This window comes from Pollicipes pollicipes, unplaced genomic scaffold, assembly GCF_011947565.3.
Source record: "Pollicipes pollicipes isolate AB1234 unplaced genomic scaffold, Ppol_2.1 Scaffold_5724;HRSCAF=6776_pilon_pilon_pilon, whole genome shotgun sequence".
Taxonomy (NCBI): domain Eukaryota; kingdom Metazoa; phylum Arthropoda; class Thecostraca; order Pollicipedomorpha; family Pollicipedidae; genus Pollicipes; species Pollicipes pollicipes.
In genome coordinates, this window is record NW_023596746.1 from 41,368,881 (window position 1) to 41,388,864 (window position 19,984).

The 19,984-nt window shown below is 49.6% G+C and overlaps 1 protein-coding gene across 1 annotated transcript; it reads left to right on the forward strand.

The window, feature by feature from the left end:
* The first annotated feature begins 3,974 nt into the window (after positions 1–3,974).
* On the forward strand, positions 3,975–7,781 carry LOC119103052 (TIMELESS-interacting protein). Its single transcript, XM_037226501.1, has 5 exons — positions 3,975–4,045; positions 4,886–5,053; positions 6,272–6,552; positions 6,858–7,064; positions 7,641–7,781. Exons 2-5 carry the CDS (start codon positions 4,912–4,914, stop codon positions 7,779–7,781), a joined length of 771 nt encoding a protein of 256 aa, XP_037082396.1. The 5' UTR covers positions 3,975–4,045; positions 4,886–4,911.
* The last annotated feature ends 12,203 nt before the right edge of the window (positions 7,782–19,984 follow it).

A 19,984-nucleotide genomic window follows, 5' to 3' on the forward strand; every position in this document is an offset into this window, starting at 1 on the left:
TCTTTGTGGGGGGACATCCGTTTAGCAAGAAGTAGTGGGAAATGGAAGCTTCAGCACTATATACCAGCTCGTCGTTCTCAGTATTCATCCAGCAAGGTGTAAAGCATGCAACTATAAGCTGGGCCCATCCAGGCCCATCAATCAAGTCTGAAGAGCTTCGATACTGGGCTGACATCCGCCCGGTACGATGCTGCTCGACAAATTTTGAGCAAGGGGTGCCGCAATATGCAGTACAACTCAGTGCAGGGATGCAAAATCGGGAAAAAAGTCGCGACAGCCCTGCCACACAAGCGACCGAATATTGCAACCCTTGTCGTTCTTGCCCTTGGGGTTTTACGACAACCTCAGCAGCTGGGACTATACGACATCGCCTGCCTGTCACTCTGTAAGGTAGGGCGGTGAAGCTGCGACCACGTGAAACTGAACCCGGTACCTCTGGTTTCCCAGACACGCCGTGAAACCCCCGCGCTACTGACACTCCCTGCCTCGGTCTGGTTATGGTGGGTTCTGTTCAGACAGTTCAGTCAAGACCGGTGCATTCACATGCCAACCAGTTCTCTTGTTTGCATCGCCGCTCCTGTCCTGGTGGCCCCGGTCGTGGTGAGAGCACGGCGGCACGGACTCTATGCGGTGTCACAAAGCTGCCATCCTTGCTACGTGGAATGCGCGGAACACATGGAATACTTTGACTTTGCTCTGAGCGCACAGCTGCGAAAAGCTGTGGTGCGGGGACAAAAGCCACACAAAGTTTGCGGCAGACAAAGCACCTGTATAACAGGCAATGTGGTGAAAATGCATCACACAGATGCTAATTTGCGTCATAAAATTGGTTCTAAATACACGTCAATGATTAAGAGCATCCTAAAACCGACGGCAATACAAAACGCTGAAGCAGGCTAAGAGCTAACCGAATGACTTATTGACAACCGAAAACACAACACGTGATGTAATGTGATTCGCTGCCATCCTGCGCTAACCAAATGCCTGCTAGGCCATCCCTCATGACGGATGTTTCACAAAAACATACGACAACGATGCCGCAACTTCATGCTGATAAGGATACAATGAATATCACAATGCTTTCACAATTTTGAGGCCTTCATGCATGTCACCTGGAGTGCCAGAAACTCGTCGTAACTGTGGCTCGTACCAATGGATCTGACACGTGATGCCCCATAAGGACGTCAAAAGTTACCTCATCGTAGTTGGACTCGTTAAGATCGGTTTCGTCGTCTTCGTCATCCTTTTTCCGCCGCTTGGGCGGCGCGGCGTGCCTCTCGTCCCTGCAGTTCGGCCATGTGTCAGGTGCAGTTTAAGCCTTGACCATAAGTACCTCGGAAGTGGTATGATTCACCAACAGCCCAGTCACTGATGCTTGTAGTTCAAGAAGTAATGCTATTATCAAACCAAGCCTGCTCAGGCCAGTAATGCTAGAAGGAAATGACACAATGAGCAGCCTACAACAACCTTGGATAGCAGAGGAAAAGTGAGCACTTCAAGAACCCAGCTCGTGGAAACAGCCAGCCTGCATTTTGGGTACTTACGATACGTCAGTCGCCTGCCTCGCAGGTCCGATATCTGATCGGGTGGTGAAACCAGTTGCTCTGAAAGGAAGACATGCAGGTAAATATGTGCACAGCAATATGTAGTAGCCAATAATATTCAGATTGCTACAGTATGCAGTACTGTACTGCACTGTGTTGTATTATAGCATTACTTGCACTTGGAGTGGAACCGTTACTCCGACAAATTTGAGTAACTCGGAGTTGCATTTCAGTCAACTTCTTTTCAATGTTATCACTTATGAGGTAATTCAAAAATAAAGTTTTCTGAAGCTAAAATCAGTATACTGACAGCTTACATCAGCAACAAAAAAACTACAGACTGCTGGTACTGCTTTGTCATAGTCAAAAGCTACACCATTTTCTATCTGCATGCGCACCCCTGAAAAGTGTCATACCATACAACGTTGATAAAAATGAAGTAAAAAACAGATGAAAAGGAAATCAGATCTGCAAATGAAATAAATTCCATCAGCCAGAATTCATGAATTTCACCATACATGCTTGAGTTGGTGATGGACACAACTAAAAATTGGGCTGTGCTGCCTTGAATCAGGAATGATATCAGTAACAGGCACTGTGACATGTGGGCCATTCAAAATAGGTTCCAAATATGTGGTGTGAAACAGAAAGATGGTGGCACCTTACTTCCATTCCATGGCCGTAACAACATGCTTAAGATCCATAATACTGCCTAGCACCTCCCTTCATGTCTATGGGAAAATTATCTCTGTAGGCTGGCATGCTAGTGACATGCCCTGTTCACCCATGCTCAAACAGCAATACTGCACACAATCAGGTAATCAGAGTGCATTTCTATGCAACTATAAACATTTGCTGAATTTTAATATTTCAAAGAAACACATAAGAGGCTGTATATAATTTTGGAATATAGTTTCATGCAATGGAACAAGACAGCACACTTACAAGATCAACATCATCTTGTTTATATAATAGTCAATGGTATTAAAAACCAGTAACGTGCCAGCAGCCTCATCAGAAAAACATGATGGACTGGCTTGTTGCCTTTGACTGTCAATGAACATTACATTTTCAACAGGAATGGACTCAAAAACAATCCAGTTTTGAACAACATGCCCAGAGAGTAAACAATTATCCAATTTTTTCCACATTTATTCCTGGATACTTTGGGAAGGCCAGGTCTACAACAAGTTTAATATTTTACAATACACATGGCAAAGCATGAGAAGACTAGCTGCCCATAAATTGAAAGCCTGATCAGTGCCGGAAACGATCAACTGCTAACAAAGGCCTGATCTTTGGGTTCAAAGTCCTAAACACCAAAAGTTATCAGAATTGCTAATCCCAACACTTTCAAATAGGACTAAATATCTGCATTACAAATGAACTTTATGATAGTAAGTAGCATATCTGTCTCACAATTGGCATACATAAATGAGCATTGCTACTCTTGATAAGGGAGCTTTGATAACAAATACCAAAGTGAGGAACACTGCATTCAGCATTTTCATTGAGAATTAACCAGCATTTGCATGACAGGTTTCAGGCTTAGTGATCCAAACAATGCATAGTTCTTGTGTTGCTACTCATCAATATTATAGGGTACACCAACTAAGATAATAATTTTACAACCATAACAAAGTTTTCACCTAACTAGTGAATTGTGAAAATGACCTCAGTATGAAGACAAGGTATGGCTCAATCAATCTGAACAATTTTCCAAGCTCTGAACCAAATACAATGCCATAAAATGACAAATTTTCATAACACGTTTCATTTATTCCAATAGAATGCATGCAAATGACTATCCTTAATGCGTGATTACCAAACAGTACTTAAATATTGACGGATGCACACAATGTGGCAAACGTCACGCATTTCACACAAGCTCATACCGACACGAAACTACGAGGCAAAGCAGTGCCAAATAAAAAGACAACAATGCACAAAATTACGTACCCTCTTCCGACACCAGCAACATATCCAAGGGGTGATGGTAGCCCAATAAAAGTCTTTTAGCCTTAGCCACAAGGGCCGATGGATGCGGAACGTTCGGCGCGCTCATTTTGTATGGTAAGTGTCATAAACGAAACAGCCTTGAATGGATTGTAGAGAAACTTTTTCAAATGAAAGGTTAACAAATAGTTATGATAAACAATCTTTTTTGGTGAAACCCGTTTTTCAGAACTCACTTCAATTAATGTGTGATAAAGATATATTAACGGTTAAAGTTGTCTCTTATATGGAACTTCTTATCTCATCTCTATTTGCGCGCGTTTCGAAAACGACTGACCTGAGACATACGAGAGGGTCTGGGTCTGAACACATATGCCTACCCCCGCGGTGTCCGCCCTTCCTGCCAGGGTGAGAGGCAGGCGACGCCATATAGCCTCAGCAGCTGAGTGTGTCGTAAAGCCCCACTGACAGACACATATGCCTACGTCTGCCCGTCGTGTGCGCTAGGAGCAAAAGTAGTTCCGCGTGTGGAGTCTAGGATTCTGGTCCGGCACCAGCGTATAGTATTGCAGTTATTCCGCTCTAAATTACTGTGTGAAATGTACCAGTGTCATAACGAATGGAAGTTCAAGTCATCGTGCTATTATTTCATAGGGTGTTTTCATCTATTCTCTCCCAGAATTGTGATTGGTCAGTGTTAATATTCAAGATATGAGCTTTTTAAGTGAGCTTAGTTGCAAATTATGTATTTTGCCTGCATTAATAATTATTGATCACTCATCTTGTATGGCTGCAGTTGGCACAGTTTGATGCTTCTAAATATTTTTAACATATGTTGCTAATGCAAAGCAGCTTTGAACAATTTAATATGGTGATATTGTCACATGATGAAATCATGTAACAATGACAAATATGCTTGGCTGCAATGCCAGCCATAAGATAACAGAATATTCAATAATGCAACATAATAGGGTTCATTATCAATGCAATCACATGAATATATATACATAGCATGACTGCCAGCATTCATGTCCTGTCAACAAGATGGTGTATGTGGCAGCTTGACATCTGTAGACTCCACACATTTTCTGATAACACTTAAGTTAATGAAAGTAGCTATTAATTGAAATGAAGGTTGTATAGGGGAAGGGAAATTTGATTGATTTGCACAAAATTTGTCTTGCATGGACATGTCTATCAATATAATGATGCATGTTTGCAGTCTTTCAAACCTCAGTGACATAACTGACTTTCCATTTAGTGTCATTTCCTCTTTCCTTTTAAGCTTGCATGATCTCTATGGCATTTTGTAAATAATACTCTTGATAGCTGCAATATCTATGTTTTATATGCCTTACAATAATATGGGGATATTTTATTTGCAGGCATTTACAGATGCTTGTGAACAGCCATGAACATTGACTTTGATGACCTGTTTGATACTGAGCCAGCAGAAGATATAGAGGCTGTTCATGAGACTGAAGTTCAGTCTGATGGGAATGAAAGTGGTAATGAAGCTGATGAAAATGCTGAAACTGAGCAAAACAAGACAGGTATGTTGTGTAGTTAAGGCATACTCAGAGGATCAGTAACTTCTCTATTCAGTTGGATCTGCTTGCTAGGTTAGAGGTGTGTCTGATTGGTTATGATGAAGAGAAACATTGATTTTCAATCTTCTGATGCAGGGAGCATAAAAATATTGTTTATGATTGTAGAGGCAGCTATCTGGTTCATAATCCACTGTGGGACACCTTAGACCACTGGAGGTACATTATAAAGGGAAGAGGTCAACATGTTGAGTGGGCCTGATACTTATGTCATTTGTTGAGCGACTTATGTGCCATGTGAATAACATTGAGTTTGATCTTGATGGATTTTGAGGGGCACCTAAGTGGGAATCAGGTTGTCATCAAACCAAATGTTAGTCAAATATAATGGCAAAACAGCCCCTGTTTTGCAAGTATATCTGCTGTATCTGGGTCTGACTTTCCTACTGAGCAGGTGTGAAATACAACATGTCTGTGCTGAGAGCTCAGTTGGCTAGAGCACCTGCTTTCAATGCACCAAGTCATGGTGAGGTGATTTCTAGTCACTCTAGAGTGCTCACTGTTTGCTCCTGATTGCGGTTGCCGATGGATGGTGGCAGCGGTCTCGCTGAAGGCTGGCCGACGTCAAAGGGCAGGGCGGGCCTTGCCGAGCTTGCAGGATGTTAAGTTTTTGCTGCAAATCCTATCATTGACTTCAAATTTTATGATCAGATAGCGGGGTCAGGCCTTTCGCAGCAAACATTGCTTAGTGTGAGGACTTCGTCCTGACATAAATCTAAGTAAAAGATTTAGGCATGATCCTTTATAAAGCACACACATTAAGTGATGTGCCAGAAATAGCGGTCGTTTTACAAACATGCATGCTAGCGTGTGGTCGTTGGTTATATTATAGTGAAAACACCATTTTACCACTTGGATTGTGAATGACCAGCAACGAGTTGAGTCATTTAGATGTGGTTATAAGAAGTTTAAACCACCAGAAGGACTGGTATAAAGTAAGAACTGTCGTCTTGCCCACTCTGGACTCAGCGATGTGTGACATGTTTATATACCCTGGCGACTGGTTTTTGTATCGCCCAGTACAATGTTGGGTCACATCAGCTGATGCTGCCATTCACGCAGTTTGCACGCCAATGCCAGATCTGTGCTGAATGTTGGCTATAGTGCAGCTGCAGTTGGCCGCCCTCTGCACTGCGGACGACGTGGACGTGCTCGCTGCCGCAGATGACGTGGACGTGGACGTCGGTGACGGTAAAGCCAAGAAGAAGCGCGTCTCGCGGCCCCAGCCTAAGCTGAACGGCGACCGGCTGTGTGGCGCGCGCGGCATCGGCATCATGGAGCACACCTTCTCGGGCGTGACATTCCAGGGCCGCGGGCACGAGCAGGCCGACCTCGCCGTGCTCATGGCCAAGCTGCAGCACTGGGCGCACCGGATGTTCCCCAAGATGCCGTTCGACTCGGCGCTAGAGCGGATCGAGAAGCTGGGCAAAACCAAACCGGTGCACGTATGTCATCGTCGGGGTGGTCTCTTGAGGCTGGGAACATGCTGTGGACGCGGTGAACAGTGTTCTCAGGTGCGAGTGTTATTCGGCACTCGAGGAGCCCTTGGTTGAATCACTTGTGCCAGTTATACACCCCACGGTCTGTGAGCCAGTGTTTGCTGTCTGCTCGATGGTCGGCAGTTTTTTATTCTTCTGTGCGAAATTTGTTTATCGTAGTTGGCCCGATGCATGTAGTGATGTTCCTTTCACAAGCATGCACATCACGCCACGGCCGACGTAGTCCTTAAATCTCCCGCTGGACCGCCCAGACTAACGTGAGGAAGATCCGGATGGGCCTGTCCGTGCTTCCGACGGTCATCGACGACGACGACGACCCGACGGTGCGGGGCGCGCCCGAGGTCGACGTGTTCGACGAGCTGATTGGGGACGCGGCGCGCCACGAGCCCCGGCCGTCGTCCCCGGTCCGCGACGAGCCGTCCCAGCCGTCGCAGTCGTCCCAGGCGGCTCCAGCCACAGTGCGTGCTCAAAAGGCCCGGCGGCAGGCGGGCTCCGTCCAGGGCTTGGTTTGTTGGCGCGTTTTACGGCCCAAAATGGAAGGGCGGAGCCGTGGCCACTATTGGTTCGTTGGTGTGCCATCTGTTGCAAACGTATGCGAATGGCGAGGGAGGAAGCCGCTTTGGGATTGGGTGTCTTCTGTTCACGGCGTTGGGGGAAGGCGTCGAGCACAAATAATCGTGCGTTGTTGGTTTCACACTTAACTCCTGTGGCGTGCATTTGCGTAGGTCTTTTAATTACCGCCAAAAGGTATTGGACGTCTTTATTGTTATGTTTGAGGATAACATTATAGTCCATGACAATGTGCATTCATGCATTCACAATTTGTGACGTATTTCCGGTTGCGTGCATTTCATTTAATTCGAATCGAGGTTTTGCATTGTGGGTGTGCGATTTCTATGCACACATTGTGTGGCTAAGTGCCATTGTCGCTTCGTCATGGAGCGTACCATTCGGAACATTTGTGATCCGATCCTCCCTGTGATGGCCGCGCCGGGACGCGAGAGACCGTTGCCCACACCGCCTGTCTGCCGCAGACCCTCTCGGAAGAGCAGCAGGAGCGCATGCGGAAGAACAGGGAGCTGGCGCAGCTGCGGCGGATGCGCGCCCAATTTTCCAGCAGCAGGCGCAGGCTCGGGCGTCGCCGTCTGGACCGGCACAGATGGCGCCCCAGCTGACTCCGGCGCCGGGTCCGCCGAGGTGGAGCTCCCGGCGTCGCCGCCACCTGGACCGGCACAGGTGGCACCACAGTCGGCCCCGGTGCCAGGGTCTCCGCGGGAGGCGGTGCGGTCTCCGCCGCCGACCGCGTCTCAGGACTCCCAGGGAGATGACAGCGCTACTGCCGCGACCTCGTCCCAGTTGCAGTCGCCGCTCCCTGGCGAGTCACAGTCCCAGTCCTCCCCCACCATGTCCCAGGTGCAGTCTCCCGTCCCTGTACAGTCCCGGTCGGCGTTCTGGCCCGCAGACGGTTCCCAGCGGAAGGCCAGTGTTTTCGGCGAGTCCCAGCGTCGGGCTTGTGACGCGCCCAATCAGGCGGCCGAGTCTCCTGAACACCAGCGTGGTCTACTCGAGGAGCACGGGCGTCCGCTGGCGGGGCTCGATGCGTCGAGTTCCGGGCCGATGGAGCTGGATGCGGAGCCGGAGACCGTTGCGCCTCGTGCGGGGCACTTCCATCAAATGTCGGAGGCACCAGCCGTGGCCATCGCTCAAGAACAGGACTCCAGCGTGGAGCGTGTGGGGCATCTCCAAATGCCGGGGGCACCAGCCGTGGCCGTCGCTGAAGAACAGGACTCCAGCGTGGAGCGTGTGGGGCATCTGCACCAAATGTCGGAGACGCAAGCTGCGAACAGTACGGAGGTTCAGGAGACCAGCGCCCCCCGTTTAGGTCATCTTCACGAAATGTCCGAGACGGCAGCTCCTGCCAGTGTGGTGGATGCTGGTATGGACTCGGAAGGAGAGTGATGACACCGTGTCGTGCGCCACTGCCTTGTGATCGACAGTGTGCTCCGCGTACAGCTCGCCCTCTCAGACGACTGGTCTGTGATGTGTGATGCCTTTGAATTGCAATCCGTTTACTGAAAAAGGCTGCGTGTTTTCATCAGGGCGTGTCTTGTTTGGAGGCTGGATGTCGCCCTAATCACTTCCGTGGTGGAAAGCAGTCGTGCCTCGCGCTGATCGTCAACGCTGTGTCGATCTGCGTTGCGGCCGTCTTTGCACGCCGTGATTGGGTAGACGAGATGCTACAATAAACTCGAGATCAAGCGTGGCCAACTGCTGCGATGTCCTCGGATTGTCAGCTGTCGGGACGTCTCAACTGCTGCCCGCTGACGTCATTTGTCAGCTCAGCATTCCGTGGACAGACTCGGTTCCTCCCTCCACACCTCACCCCAGCACCTTGGAGTTCGCTCCGTCTGTGCGGGCATGTTGCGGGTCAGCCACGAGCCGGCGTGACGGCTGTGCTGATAAGGCCCCGCCCCCGGGCGTCCGCACACACACACGTAGACGGGGGCCCTCCGCGGAGTGAGGCTCTGCAGTGGAGGCCTCCACGACGGCCGCAGTCTTGCCTCGCCACTTACCTTCCCTCTCAATCACATGGCCCTGGAATCGTCTTACGGGTTAAAGGACCGTAATCCATCCTGAAGCGGGCCAAGCCTTCTATCCTCGTTGCCCCAATGAGTGCCGCCGCCAACCACGCCAGCACACCACAGAGCAGACCACTCTGCAGGCTGCTGTGGCCAGAGAGCTGACCCCATCAGCGAGATCGCTGGGTGGCTGCTGCTGGGTGTGCAGCACCATCGAATCTATGCTGAAGTAGCCGTCCGCCGTGTTCTGCGTCCCGACGCTGAACTGAGCCGATTCATTGACCCGAAGCCGGCGCTGTTAGGAATGAGAAGTGGCCGGAGCGGCTGATGCTGATGAGTCCATGGCTGATGCTATTTGGAAGGGCAGGAGGACCCAATCGTTAGTGTTTGACCTCTACATTGTTTTGCTTTGATATAATTTGTTTTAAGTTCTCGTTGCTGGCTCTTCTGTCATGAGCGGCTGAAAGCTTGCAAATGTTTGTCTGAAGAGCTTCGGATTTTTCGCTGATTCTTCTGCGGACAGCACGATCGTGTTTTGTAATCAAACATCCAAGTCTAAGTGCGTTTGTCATTCGGTCGCTGTCGACGTATAAATCGTATTCCGGTCATCGACCTGGTCAACTGGTGCTGGAATAGGTGTTTGTTGCGCAGAGGTCATCATTGCTGATTTGTTCTCTGTGAGTTATTTATACGATGACGTCATTTGGTACTCATTGGTATTTTGTATCAATGTTTCTGTGTCTCTGCCTCCTCGCTTAACTGCCACTATGCCCTGCATGAAAAGAGAAAGGCATACGGATGGGCAGCGCCGCGTCACGGCACGGCGGGGCGGTCACGAGGCGGCGCCGACACCAAGGCATCTTCTGCTCCGAAAACCAAGTAAATGTTGCGGCGATGTCTTAGCTTGCTGCGTACATGATGATCATTCTTATAAAGCGTGGAACTCTTTTCATTACCGGCCGTACTATAGGGGTTGATACGAAGGCGAGCTCATGTCATGCTGTGAACATAAGCCTCGCATTTTCTCACGGCAGCTATCACGTAAGTCCACTGTAGCGTGTAGTCGCTGGGAAGTGAATCTGAGATGGCATCGTTGCTTTTGAAGTGGCCGCTTGCGGCCGCCCAGTGCCCGGTGAACGATTCTCGAATATGAGCAAGTCTGATGAGCTCAAGTGGGTTTCACGAGGCCCTCGTTCGTGTTCGGCTACGCCGCCAACGCTCCGTTGACCGTGAACGGCGGCGGCCTCCTGCCCGGCTGGTGGCGCCCCTGGCGGCGGCCCAGCCGTGCCCTGCGGCGTTCCGACCCGATCCCGGGAGATATGTGGGCTAGACGGGGCCGCGGTACTTTTGCAGCCGATAACGAGCCACTGGAGCGCTGTTGGAGAATCGTCGAAGAGCTCCCGAAGGCTGTTCTGCCCTGCGATAAATCCTGGCCGGCCGGAGCCACGGCTATGGCGTTTTCCGCGCTCGGTGCTCGCTTTAGCTTGCAAGGCGTGTGCCCCCAATGATTCAGCGAATCGTCGCCGAGAGCGTTTTGGCTGGTGTCGGCCGTCTTGGCAGTCATCGCATGTGTGCAGAAACAGGCTGCAGATGGGTGTAGCTTGTCTCGTTGGCTCCCTTTCGTCCACGTGCTGTTGCTCCTTGGTACGCGTCATACAGTGACAAGGTTCTCCTTGCAGACCACCACCCATTATCAAGGATGCCTGTTGAAAATATGAATACCAAATGGCTATAAACAGCTGGGGTACCGTGTGCTTTAGTATGGCTGGGTGAGTTCATCCTTTCTTTGAGTACCTCCGGGGTCGGTGCCTTTGACGTGGCTGGTGGGGGGTATCTTGAGCCCTTCCGAACGACCGTCCCTAAAGGTCACTATGTTTCAGCTGACCGTCGCCGCCGGACCAGCCGCCCGGGCCAGCTGGTCAGGGCTGCTCTGATCAGTCGGCTTTGGGCCGCCTCAGTCCGCTCTGGACCCGTCTTATTCGAGCCAGCAGGGTCGGCCCGCCGTCGTGTTCACATGCAGCCCAATCGCCGGGACCCAGACGACGGAGACGCCGTTTAGTTCCCACTGACCCACTCCGAACATCGGCGGTGTGTGGATCAGCTGCTGGTTGCGAAAGCCACCCGCAACAAATCACCGAGCGGGTGCGAATGCATTTGTCACTGAAGTCAGCACATCCTCGGGAGCATTCGAGGCACCGGTCGATAACAAAGACATCCACAGCCTGTCCCGACTTAAACTGACAAAGGCAGCGGGGGCCCCGCGCAGCACCTGCAGCGGGCGCCCACATGGACACGTTGTATGGCCAGAGAACACTACGATATCGACCATCACCTCGCCTCGACCGCGTTCTGCATCGGTGGTGCCCCCGAAGGTGGGAATCATCGCTCGCACGGCTCCTTGCTGGTTACCTCCGGGCCCTCTCCGCTTCGCTAAGCTCCGCCGAACAGTGCGCGATAGCGCCAGCTGGCAAGGAACTCAACACCTGCCGCCGCAGCCGGCCAGAGCGCGATTAGATAACGCTGCCAGATCGCCTGTTCCCCTGTCACCTTGGGTGCCCAAACAGCTGGCGCTGTGCGCACTGCTTGGACGCAGGTGCGACTTCCGCTCGGGCTGATGCAGCCCACAGCGGCGCCAATGCGGGCCGGCCGTGACTTAGACAGTCAAGTGCAGACTCATGGCCCGTTAAATCACGGCGTGCTAATTTAATCATGTCGCTCGCAGGGCCTTTCCAGAAATACCTCTGGCGAACAGTGTAAACAGCCTGGAACATGTTCATGCATGGATGCTATGCCTATTGTAGAGGTAATTGCGCGAAATAAGCATTCATGGACGTGCAGTAAATAGTCGCAGCCCCGGCAGAAACGTTTTCAGGTACCACAGGGCGTGTATTCCCCTTCTTTAAATTTGCAACCACCCATATATTTAAGCGGGCGACTGCAGCCAGCACCGCGCCCAACAATTATCTCCGGCCAGAGAGGCTCGTGGAGGATTTACGATTCCAGCTGGGGCATGCAAATAGCCGCACAATTACTGGCGTAATCGCTGCCCCACGAACCTGGCTACAGTTAGACACCGACGGTTACTCATGCTTGTGGGAGCCGGCAGCCTACTGTATTACGCAACCACTCAAGAAATTAGCTGGATTAATTTGAGCCGGCCGTGGTTGCCTTTGCTGGTGATGGGCGTCAGTGGCGTTCTCAGGGCGGGTCGAGAGGGGAGCGTTATTTTGAGGTGGGTAGAGCTTCTTACTGGGGACACCCCACCTGCAGCGCGGAAATGAGCCATCAAATGATTTGCGTAGTGAAAAGCATGTACACCCCCGAAAATGGCCTGAATTCGCCCTCGTCGTAAATTGGATGATCTGGTCTGATTTGTAGAGCCTTCACTCGATGAAGACACTTAATAATGTGAACAGGACTCTAGGTTATCAGGGGAGATCAAGGATTTTGGTCGCATTGTGATCTTTGTCTCACTGTCGACCGTTGTGCCCAGTTACTGCGAGTTCAGGATCCTGTTCTCTGGTGTTATTTATGGGCTTATTACCTACGTAAGACCGTTCCAGTCCCTGTTTTGGGACCTGTTCTCACTGTCCAGCTTAGAGTTAGTGAAACGAGCAATTTACTTCGTGCATGCGTTGAAAAACTACGATTCCGCCCATCCTCGTCATAAGGGAGGCCCCAGACTGAGCAAATCTTAAGGTTCCCGAATCAAAATTCATGCGGCCTCGGTGCCCCGGCCCGGTCCGTTCAGTAACGCTGCGGACGGACTTCTGTAGTTTTGTGATCACTGACCGCGCCACCATTGAGTTTTTAAGAACAAGAAGCAGGATCCCTCAACTCTTATTTCTTATAGCATCGCAGTGTACTGAAGTGCAGTGTCTGACCAGACGGCGTGTTTCTGCAACGCGGTAAAATGGCGCGGCTTTTTCACCACCCCATTCAGAAAACGTGGGAGACAAATTTTTCGGATGATGAAAACACCAGGAACCGGAAACGGAAATAGGTTGGGGCGGTCTCTACTTCCTGGGCGTTTTTTAAGCGGGACAGGAATAGGCATCGGCGACCAGGCGTCACGGCGACGTGAGATTAACTGAGGTCAGTGAGACACCTCGTGCGGCGAGGGACGTACCAGACGATGACAGGTGTGAGAACTGTCGGTGAGTTGTCGTGTGGATCATCCCAGAAACTGAGCTCATGAAGTTTGAGTGCCTTCGGCAACCGACACCATCAGCTTCCGCAAATGCGTTAGGTTTCATGATGGTTTTCACAGGCAGAGGACGATAATTTGCAGTTTTATAATTGTGACTGCAATTGCAATTGCGGTAATTTACGGATTTGTAATAGTTTGCGACAACACATTTTTTTGGGTTGTCATTGATGTCCTAACACGTGCCCGGGTGGCCGGCTAGATACCCTTCGCTCGGGTGGAGGGGTCAATTTGACCCCCCTGAGATCTCGGGAACTCAGAACGCTAGAGACACCAAAATGTTAGAGTGTCTTGACCCGTACGTGAACTCACCTAGGTCAAAGTTTGAGCTTCCTAGGTCATGACCTTTAGGTCAAGTAATTTCAAACCAGGTCAAATTCTAGGTTGGTCATCAAAGTGACCCAGAACTTAGGAAACTGTTTTTGAGCAAAGGTCAAAGGCCCATTTGAGGTCAGTGCCCTTGTTTGACCTTTTGACAGTCATGGTGACCAAAATCATACAAGACTGCTCTGAGTTTTGCATTTGAATAAGCGACAAACATTACGCCAGGCAGTATGCTCATAAAACAAAACGTTGATCCGGGTCATTGAGTCAATGACCTCTTCTGGCCTCTAAGACGTCAATGGAAGATGAATAATGCGGTTCCTGCTGTCAATAAACTCGAAATGAGCACCACAAACTATCCCATACAGCAAGCTCTAGAGTAACAAATCAGGTTGATTGTGACCTTGGTCTGACCTTCATACCTGGCCTTAGGTCAACGTAATTTACTCATTAAATATTCTTAGTACCTACGAAAGCATCTCAGAGATAAAAGGCTTCGTCAAACACTCCGTTATTGTATCAGATTGGACGATTCCCTAGAAATTGCCTTCGCTGAAACCATGGCCTGACTTTGACCTGCCATAGGTCAGCGACATTACAAGTTGCATCTAAATTTTTGATGTCAAGCGATTCGCTATTCAATTTTCTACAGCTACGCAAAGTTTGGCGCGGCCACGCGGCGCCGTTTGGAAACTATTCTGGAAAACCTTCGGAGGGGGTCAATTTGACCCTCCACCCGAGCGCGTGTTAATGAACAGGACTACCCGTTGGTATAGCTTTTATGACCCGATCTTTTCCGGCTCGGGCGCGGCATCTCATACGAGGTGGCGCGAGGGCCATAGGAATGGTGCGGGGTGGTATCAGTCATGGAGGTGTCGCCAATGCGCTGGGGGCGGTCACGCCGTGCAGTGAACACCTATTGGAGAAGGTTAGCACATCGCGAATCTCTCAATGACGAGAAGCGCTCCGGGTAATGCAAATTGTCCCATACCAAAGCTGCGCTGAGGAAGACCAGAGCTGGCGAAAATCATCCGTCAGATTGGCAACGCTAGGCCCACCAGGTGTTCACCACGCCTGCTTACCTATACATAATCGCTCGCCAGGCATTACGCCGTATAAATGGGTCAAACAGCAAAATGCATTGAAAACAGCGGCAAACGGGAGTGCGGCTGTGCAAAAAATAAAACGCTGGAGTAAAGACGACTTCAAAAGTCATCTGAAGCGACGAGACTGTTTTCGAGCTCACCACCGAAAGCGACTGCGTTCGGGTGAAAACAGGACAGAAATGCCATGTTGCCGCCTTGAGAAGAGTCCTTGTAAGATTATGGCTTGGGGGCAAGGAGTGCCATGGGACTTACAAAACTGCATATCGTGGCGCAAAAACAACCCAACACAGACTTCTTTGTCAAGGGGATTTATGATAAGTCTCTCACTGAAGCTTTTAAGCGAACGGCGAGCACGGACCCCGCAAAGCAGTGATAGGCCGTATACGCCACGTCGGCCGCCATATCCATGCAATACGGCAGGCACGCTTACCAGTATCCTAGAATCGCAAAAGGTGCAAATAGTGCCCATAGGGTGCAAAGTAACACCCTATGGGCACGAATTTTTCACGCCTTCCCTATATATTATGTGGATTTTTTACTCCTGCCTGATATTGTTTAACCGTGCGTGCCAAACCCCTATTTCCCTTTCTGAGGCTTTCAGATGTCATCCAAAACCGAGCTCACTTGAAACCACCAAACATAACAAGGCTCTACAGAACCTAGATACCTATGTCCTGCCTCACCTACATCTGAATCTTGTCTATATACGCACAGAGTAAAGGCGCCAGGCACCTTCAAGCCCAAGAGCCCCAGCGACTCCAACCGCTTGCATGCATCAAGCTTAGTTTGTTTACAAAATGCATCACAATCGGCACTTGTGTGCCAAACGCAAGGTTTTCACGCATCCCCGTTTTTTTTTAAATTTTTGGTCTCACCATCACACCACGAAAGCAGAGCCCGGTCTAAACACCAGCAAAACCTGGTATATAAATTTACTCCATGCATTTCTTTACCCGAAGAAACTTGACCACTAAACTGCATCACTCCCGAAATGCAGAGTGAAAAATTCAAGAAATGTCTTCTAAATGATATTTGCAAGATGAATATCACCGTTTGAGAACTCGATTTCACAGATCTTAAGTCAAGTCAGCTCATAACAAAATTTGGCAAAAAAATATCAATCTTAATATTTAATCAATTACTTTCGTTTTTCTTGGTATCATACGAGTGTGATACAACTTGAGTTTTCTCCCTTTCCAATTGCCTTTAAAGGTGCTTAAATTGGATGAACTTGCCAGCCGCCCAAACATGTTTGATATACACCCAAGAGTGAACAATTCACAGGAAATGAAGGAGACAATTTGAAGCACAGAACCTATTTTTACGGCCATTTTTGTCCTGTTAAACTTACAGGTAGCCGGGGTTTTTTCTTAGTTCATGGCGGTGCGCGATAATGATAAATCTAAGTATTTTCCAGTGTCCACCTCACCATACTTCCCCACCAGGCTACCTTATGTTGCCATACATAGCTTTGGGACAGACCTGACGCAGCTAATACGAAAGTGTTTGATGGCGAAATACTGCCCTTTGGAACTGTTTGCAATGCACACTTCTTGTGTCGCATTTTAATATAGGTTGGTGGACATGATTGATGTTTATATTTGGGGGGTGGGTGTGGGTTGGATGACCCTGTCTATCAGCAAACCATGCGAAAGGTGCTGACTTTTTGTTTGGGGGGCAGCAGGAAGAAGCGTGCTCTTAAAAAGCCAGTAAGTCTCCTGTGGAGCAAGTAATTGCTTACCTTACGTGCTTTCAAAACATGATCTGTAAGCAGAGTTTTCTGTTTTAATCCATCGAGTTTTGTCATAGGACAATTACGATGCCACAATATATGTAACTGACTTATTTCGTTCCATATTCTTAATCATTTCCCCCAAATTTCTTGAAGTGGTCCCTCATGTCTGCTTTAATCAGATGTCGTTCATAGTTGCCATGTTTGCTGACTGGAAAAGGAACTGCACAGTATATGTCCACTCTATTTTTAGACAGAGATACTCTAAGCCACACAACAAGTACATGAGGTATTATGAATTTTGAGGACTTTATGATATGAAGGTAATATCATGAATTGAATATGATCATGAATCATATCATCATCATATAATCATATCATATTATCATGAATCATGAAATCACATGAGGTGCTCGGTATGTAGCGAGTAGTTGGACCATCCCATTCAAATGTGACGCCAGCATCTCAACTTCGTCATTAAATATGAATAAACAAACTTGAATAGATGCCTTTGCTGCAGCTGGAGAGGCAGGCAGCAAAACTAGCATCGTCATCTAAAAGTAATGTTACTACTAAAGTAATGGAGATTGTTTTGTGAAGCATTCCCATTATTACCCTAGTCAGAGGTCAACCATGGCAATCAGAATAAGTTGTCCAAAGTGATTTGAAGTGTTTTGGTTTGTGTGTTGTCAACTTTGCCTGGTATCAACAGGCTGACGCAGAAGAAATGAACGAAAAATGCAAGTTGAAACCAGCCAAAATGAGCTTTATCATGCTTTTATCACAAGGTGATGCTGTCAACAGATAGGTGAGGTGAGTTGAGATGATGTTCAACATATGGGCTTCTCTAAGTTAGGTTAAGTTGGTTAATTTCATGACAAAGGGCAATAGGAATTTTGCAAGAATCAGTGACTCACAAATGCTGCTGTGATACAAACAGGTTAGACAGGATGAGATGGGGTAAAGCCTTTTTAGGTTAGGCATAGTTGGCTACTTTCATGGAAATAAGCATTGGTATTTTGTATGGAACAGTGGCATAATGTTTGATTTCCCCGACCCCATGTTTAACAGAACCCGGAGGTACGTCTATTGTGTTCGACTTGATGATGGGTTGATGTGTAGGGGCCCAAGGTTTTGTTTTTTTGTTTTTTTTTCAGTGCTTCATGCTTTTTGAATTTTCTGTTGTTGTTTTGTTGCTGAATTCCTTTGCCTTGCTTCGTGTTAAAAAATGCTGTGTAAGAGAAGTGCAAAATGCAGCATCAAATCATCGGTGTTACATAGTTTTATGCTCATTGCACTGCTGTGAGATTACTTTGCTTTAACGTACTCTGTTTTATTTAAATGACCTGAGATGTTAAAAAACAAAACAGTTTTGTCAGGTATATGATATCACGTCCATGCCAACTTTAAACGTATGCCTTTGTTTACTGAAGCATCTCTCATTAGCCCATAAGTCCACCTTTTGTGAATTTAATTTTTCACTCTCGTACGATTTTCTTTTGCGATGACATTTCTCACTCCTACCCTAGTTCAAAAACGATTTTAGCTCACTGCCGCTTTCACGGCACAGAGAGCCCAAGAGTAGTGTCACGCGACCCTTTCGTAGTAGGGAGGCGCGCCCGCTTACACGGCGCAGAGAGCACAGCAGTGGTACCAACGACCCCTCCGTGGTGAGAAGGCGCGTCCGCTTACACGGCGCAGAGAGCACAGCAGTGGTACCAAGCGACCCCCTCCGTGGTGAGAAGGCGCGCCGCTACACGGCGCAGAGAGCCCAAGAGTGCGTCAGGCGACCCTTCCGTGTTGCTTGGACAAGAAGGCACGGCCAGGGAACTCCCCTGACCTGAATTTCATCGACAATCTTTGGGACATCCTGAAGGCGCGCTTCAGCGAGATGGACCCTGCAAGAGCAGCATCCTCAAGCATGGGCAAAATAATCTCGGAGCTGGAAGCAGTGCTGCAGACGGCGTGGGAGTGCATCTCGCTCTTCATGCTCTGCAAGTTGGACGGATGGCAAGCCAAATAGATTGCCAAGCGTTTTGGGATGGAATGGGGAGTGGGTTACGATTGCATGTTGACAAAAAATTAACACGAACCTGGGCTGTCCCTACATATGGTGAACGGGTGAGAAAAAACTGTTGGAATTTTCTGAATCGTAGCTTTTTTGCTTTCAGGAAACACACAGCCAGAGAAGGCTCGTCGGCAGGCCCAGCCCCTTTACCGCCAACGGAGCAAGAGGCAGCGACAACAGAAAAACAGCAGCTTGTTACCTACTACCGTGCTGACATACTCCAACGTCGTTCCACTCACGTTTGTGAATAAGAACCAGGAGAGCGACGCCAGCGCTCGGAGCGCCTGTGATGGCGCACCGGGCATCATCGCGGGGGGGGGAGGGGGGGGGGGCAGCTAGCGGTGGTGCCCCCAGGCTGGCAGTGCCGCAGGCTCCGCAGCGGGCAGACTGCATGATGCGCCATATGCAGGCGGTAAATTTACACTCGGCCGCACGGTCTCAGCCGCCGTCATGAATCCCGCTTTATTACAGATGTTCCAAAAGCTCTTGTCCGAGCTGCGACATTTATGGCCTCTAAATAAAGTGTGGCCGGCGCAGAGGGTGTGCCGGTGGCTCTCAGGGTGCTTTGTGCGCGGCTGGCGGCGGTGAGGCGGCGGCGCCGCCGCCGGCCGGGGCCAGGTGGGGTGGCCCGCGCCGCGCGCGCGCGGTCACCTTGATCCGGCCCCGAGCGGGGAAACGACCGACGCTGCTGCAGCGGCTGCGCGGATTCGCCGGCCACATGCCTAACTCAGCCCTGGGCGGTGAGGAGGTTTTCAGGAAGACCTTGGACCATGTGTAAAGATGGGTGTTTCGTGTGTTTTTAGAGAAAGCAAAGCCGACCCAGCCCGGCAAATTTGCATGATGCATGGCGGACGGATGTTGAATGTACACGGACCGTTCGTGGGCTGGGAAGACTGTGCTATTGGCGTCAATAAACATGAGCAAACATTCCAAGACTCTCAGGCAGCGAAGATGCGACGGAACGAATGTGACAGGTGGCGCGGCTTCCGTAGTATTAACCAACGAAGCATGTAAATGCTTCAGCATGCTTCAAAGCAAACATCCGCAGTTCGCCAACTCGCGGTAATGTTAACCACTGGTCCTTTCCTCTCAAGCCTCACCGACATCCCGGACATGACTGATAACAACATCCGCCACTGCACGCAGTCCGGAGCGCCATCGCGTCTCCGCTCACGAGCGCGGCCGCGTCTGCAGCGCGGGTCGACGGGTGCGTGTCTGCGATGGTTGATAGCCATCTAGCCCGTGCCCTCGTCCTCCACCCATACCGGCGAGGCTGACACCTGGCGCGCACGCCCCGGTAAAAACGGCCGAGGCAACGGTGCCGTGCGGGGACCAGGCGGGGCGGGATCTCGTATGTCCATG

Bases quoted from the DNA above. Each gene is read 5' to 3' on its own strand.
- LOC119103052 (XM_037226501.1), top strand. From the start codon at position 4,912: ATGAACATTGACTTTGATGACCTGTTTGATACTGAGCCAGCAGAAGAT. The intron at 5,054-6,271 runs GTATGTTGTGTA...TCGCTGCCGCAG, and splicing joins AACTGAGCAAAACAAGACAG to ATGACGTGGACGTGGACGTC. The intron at 7,065-7,640 runs GTGCGTGCTCAA...TGTCTGCCGCAG, and splicing joins CCCAGGCGGCTCCAGCCACA to ACCCTCTCGGAAGAGCAGCA.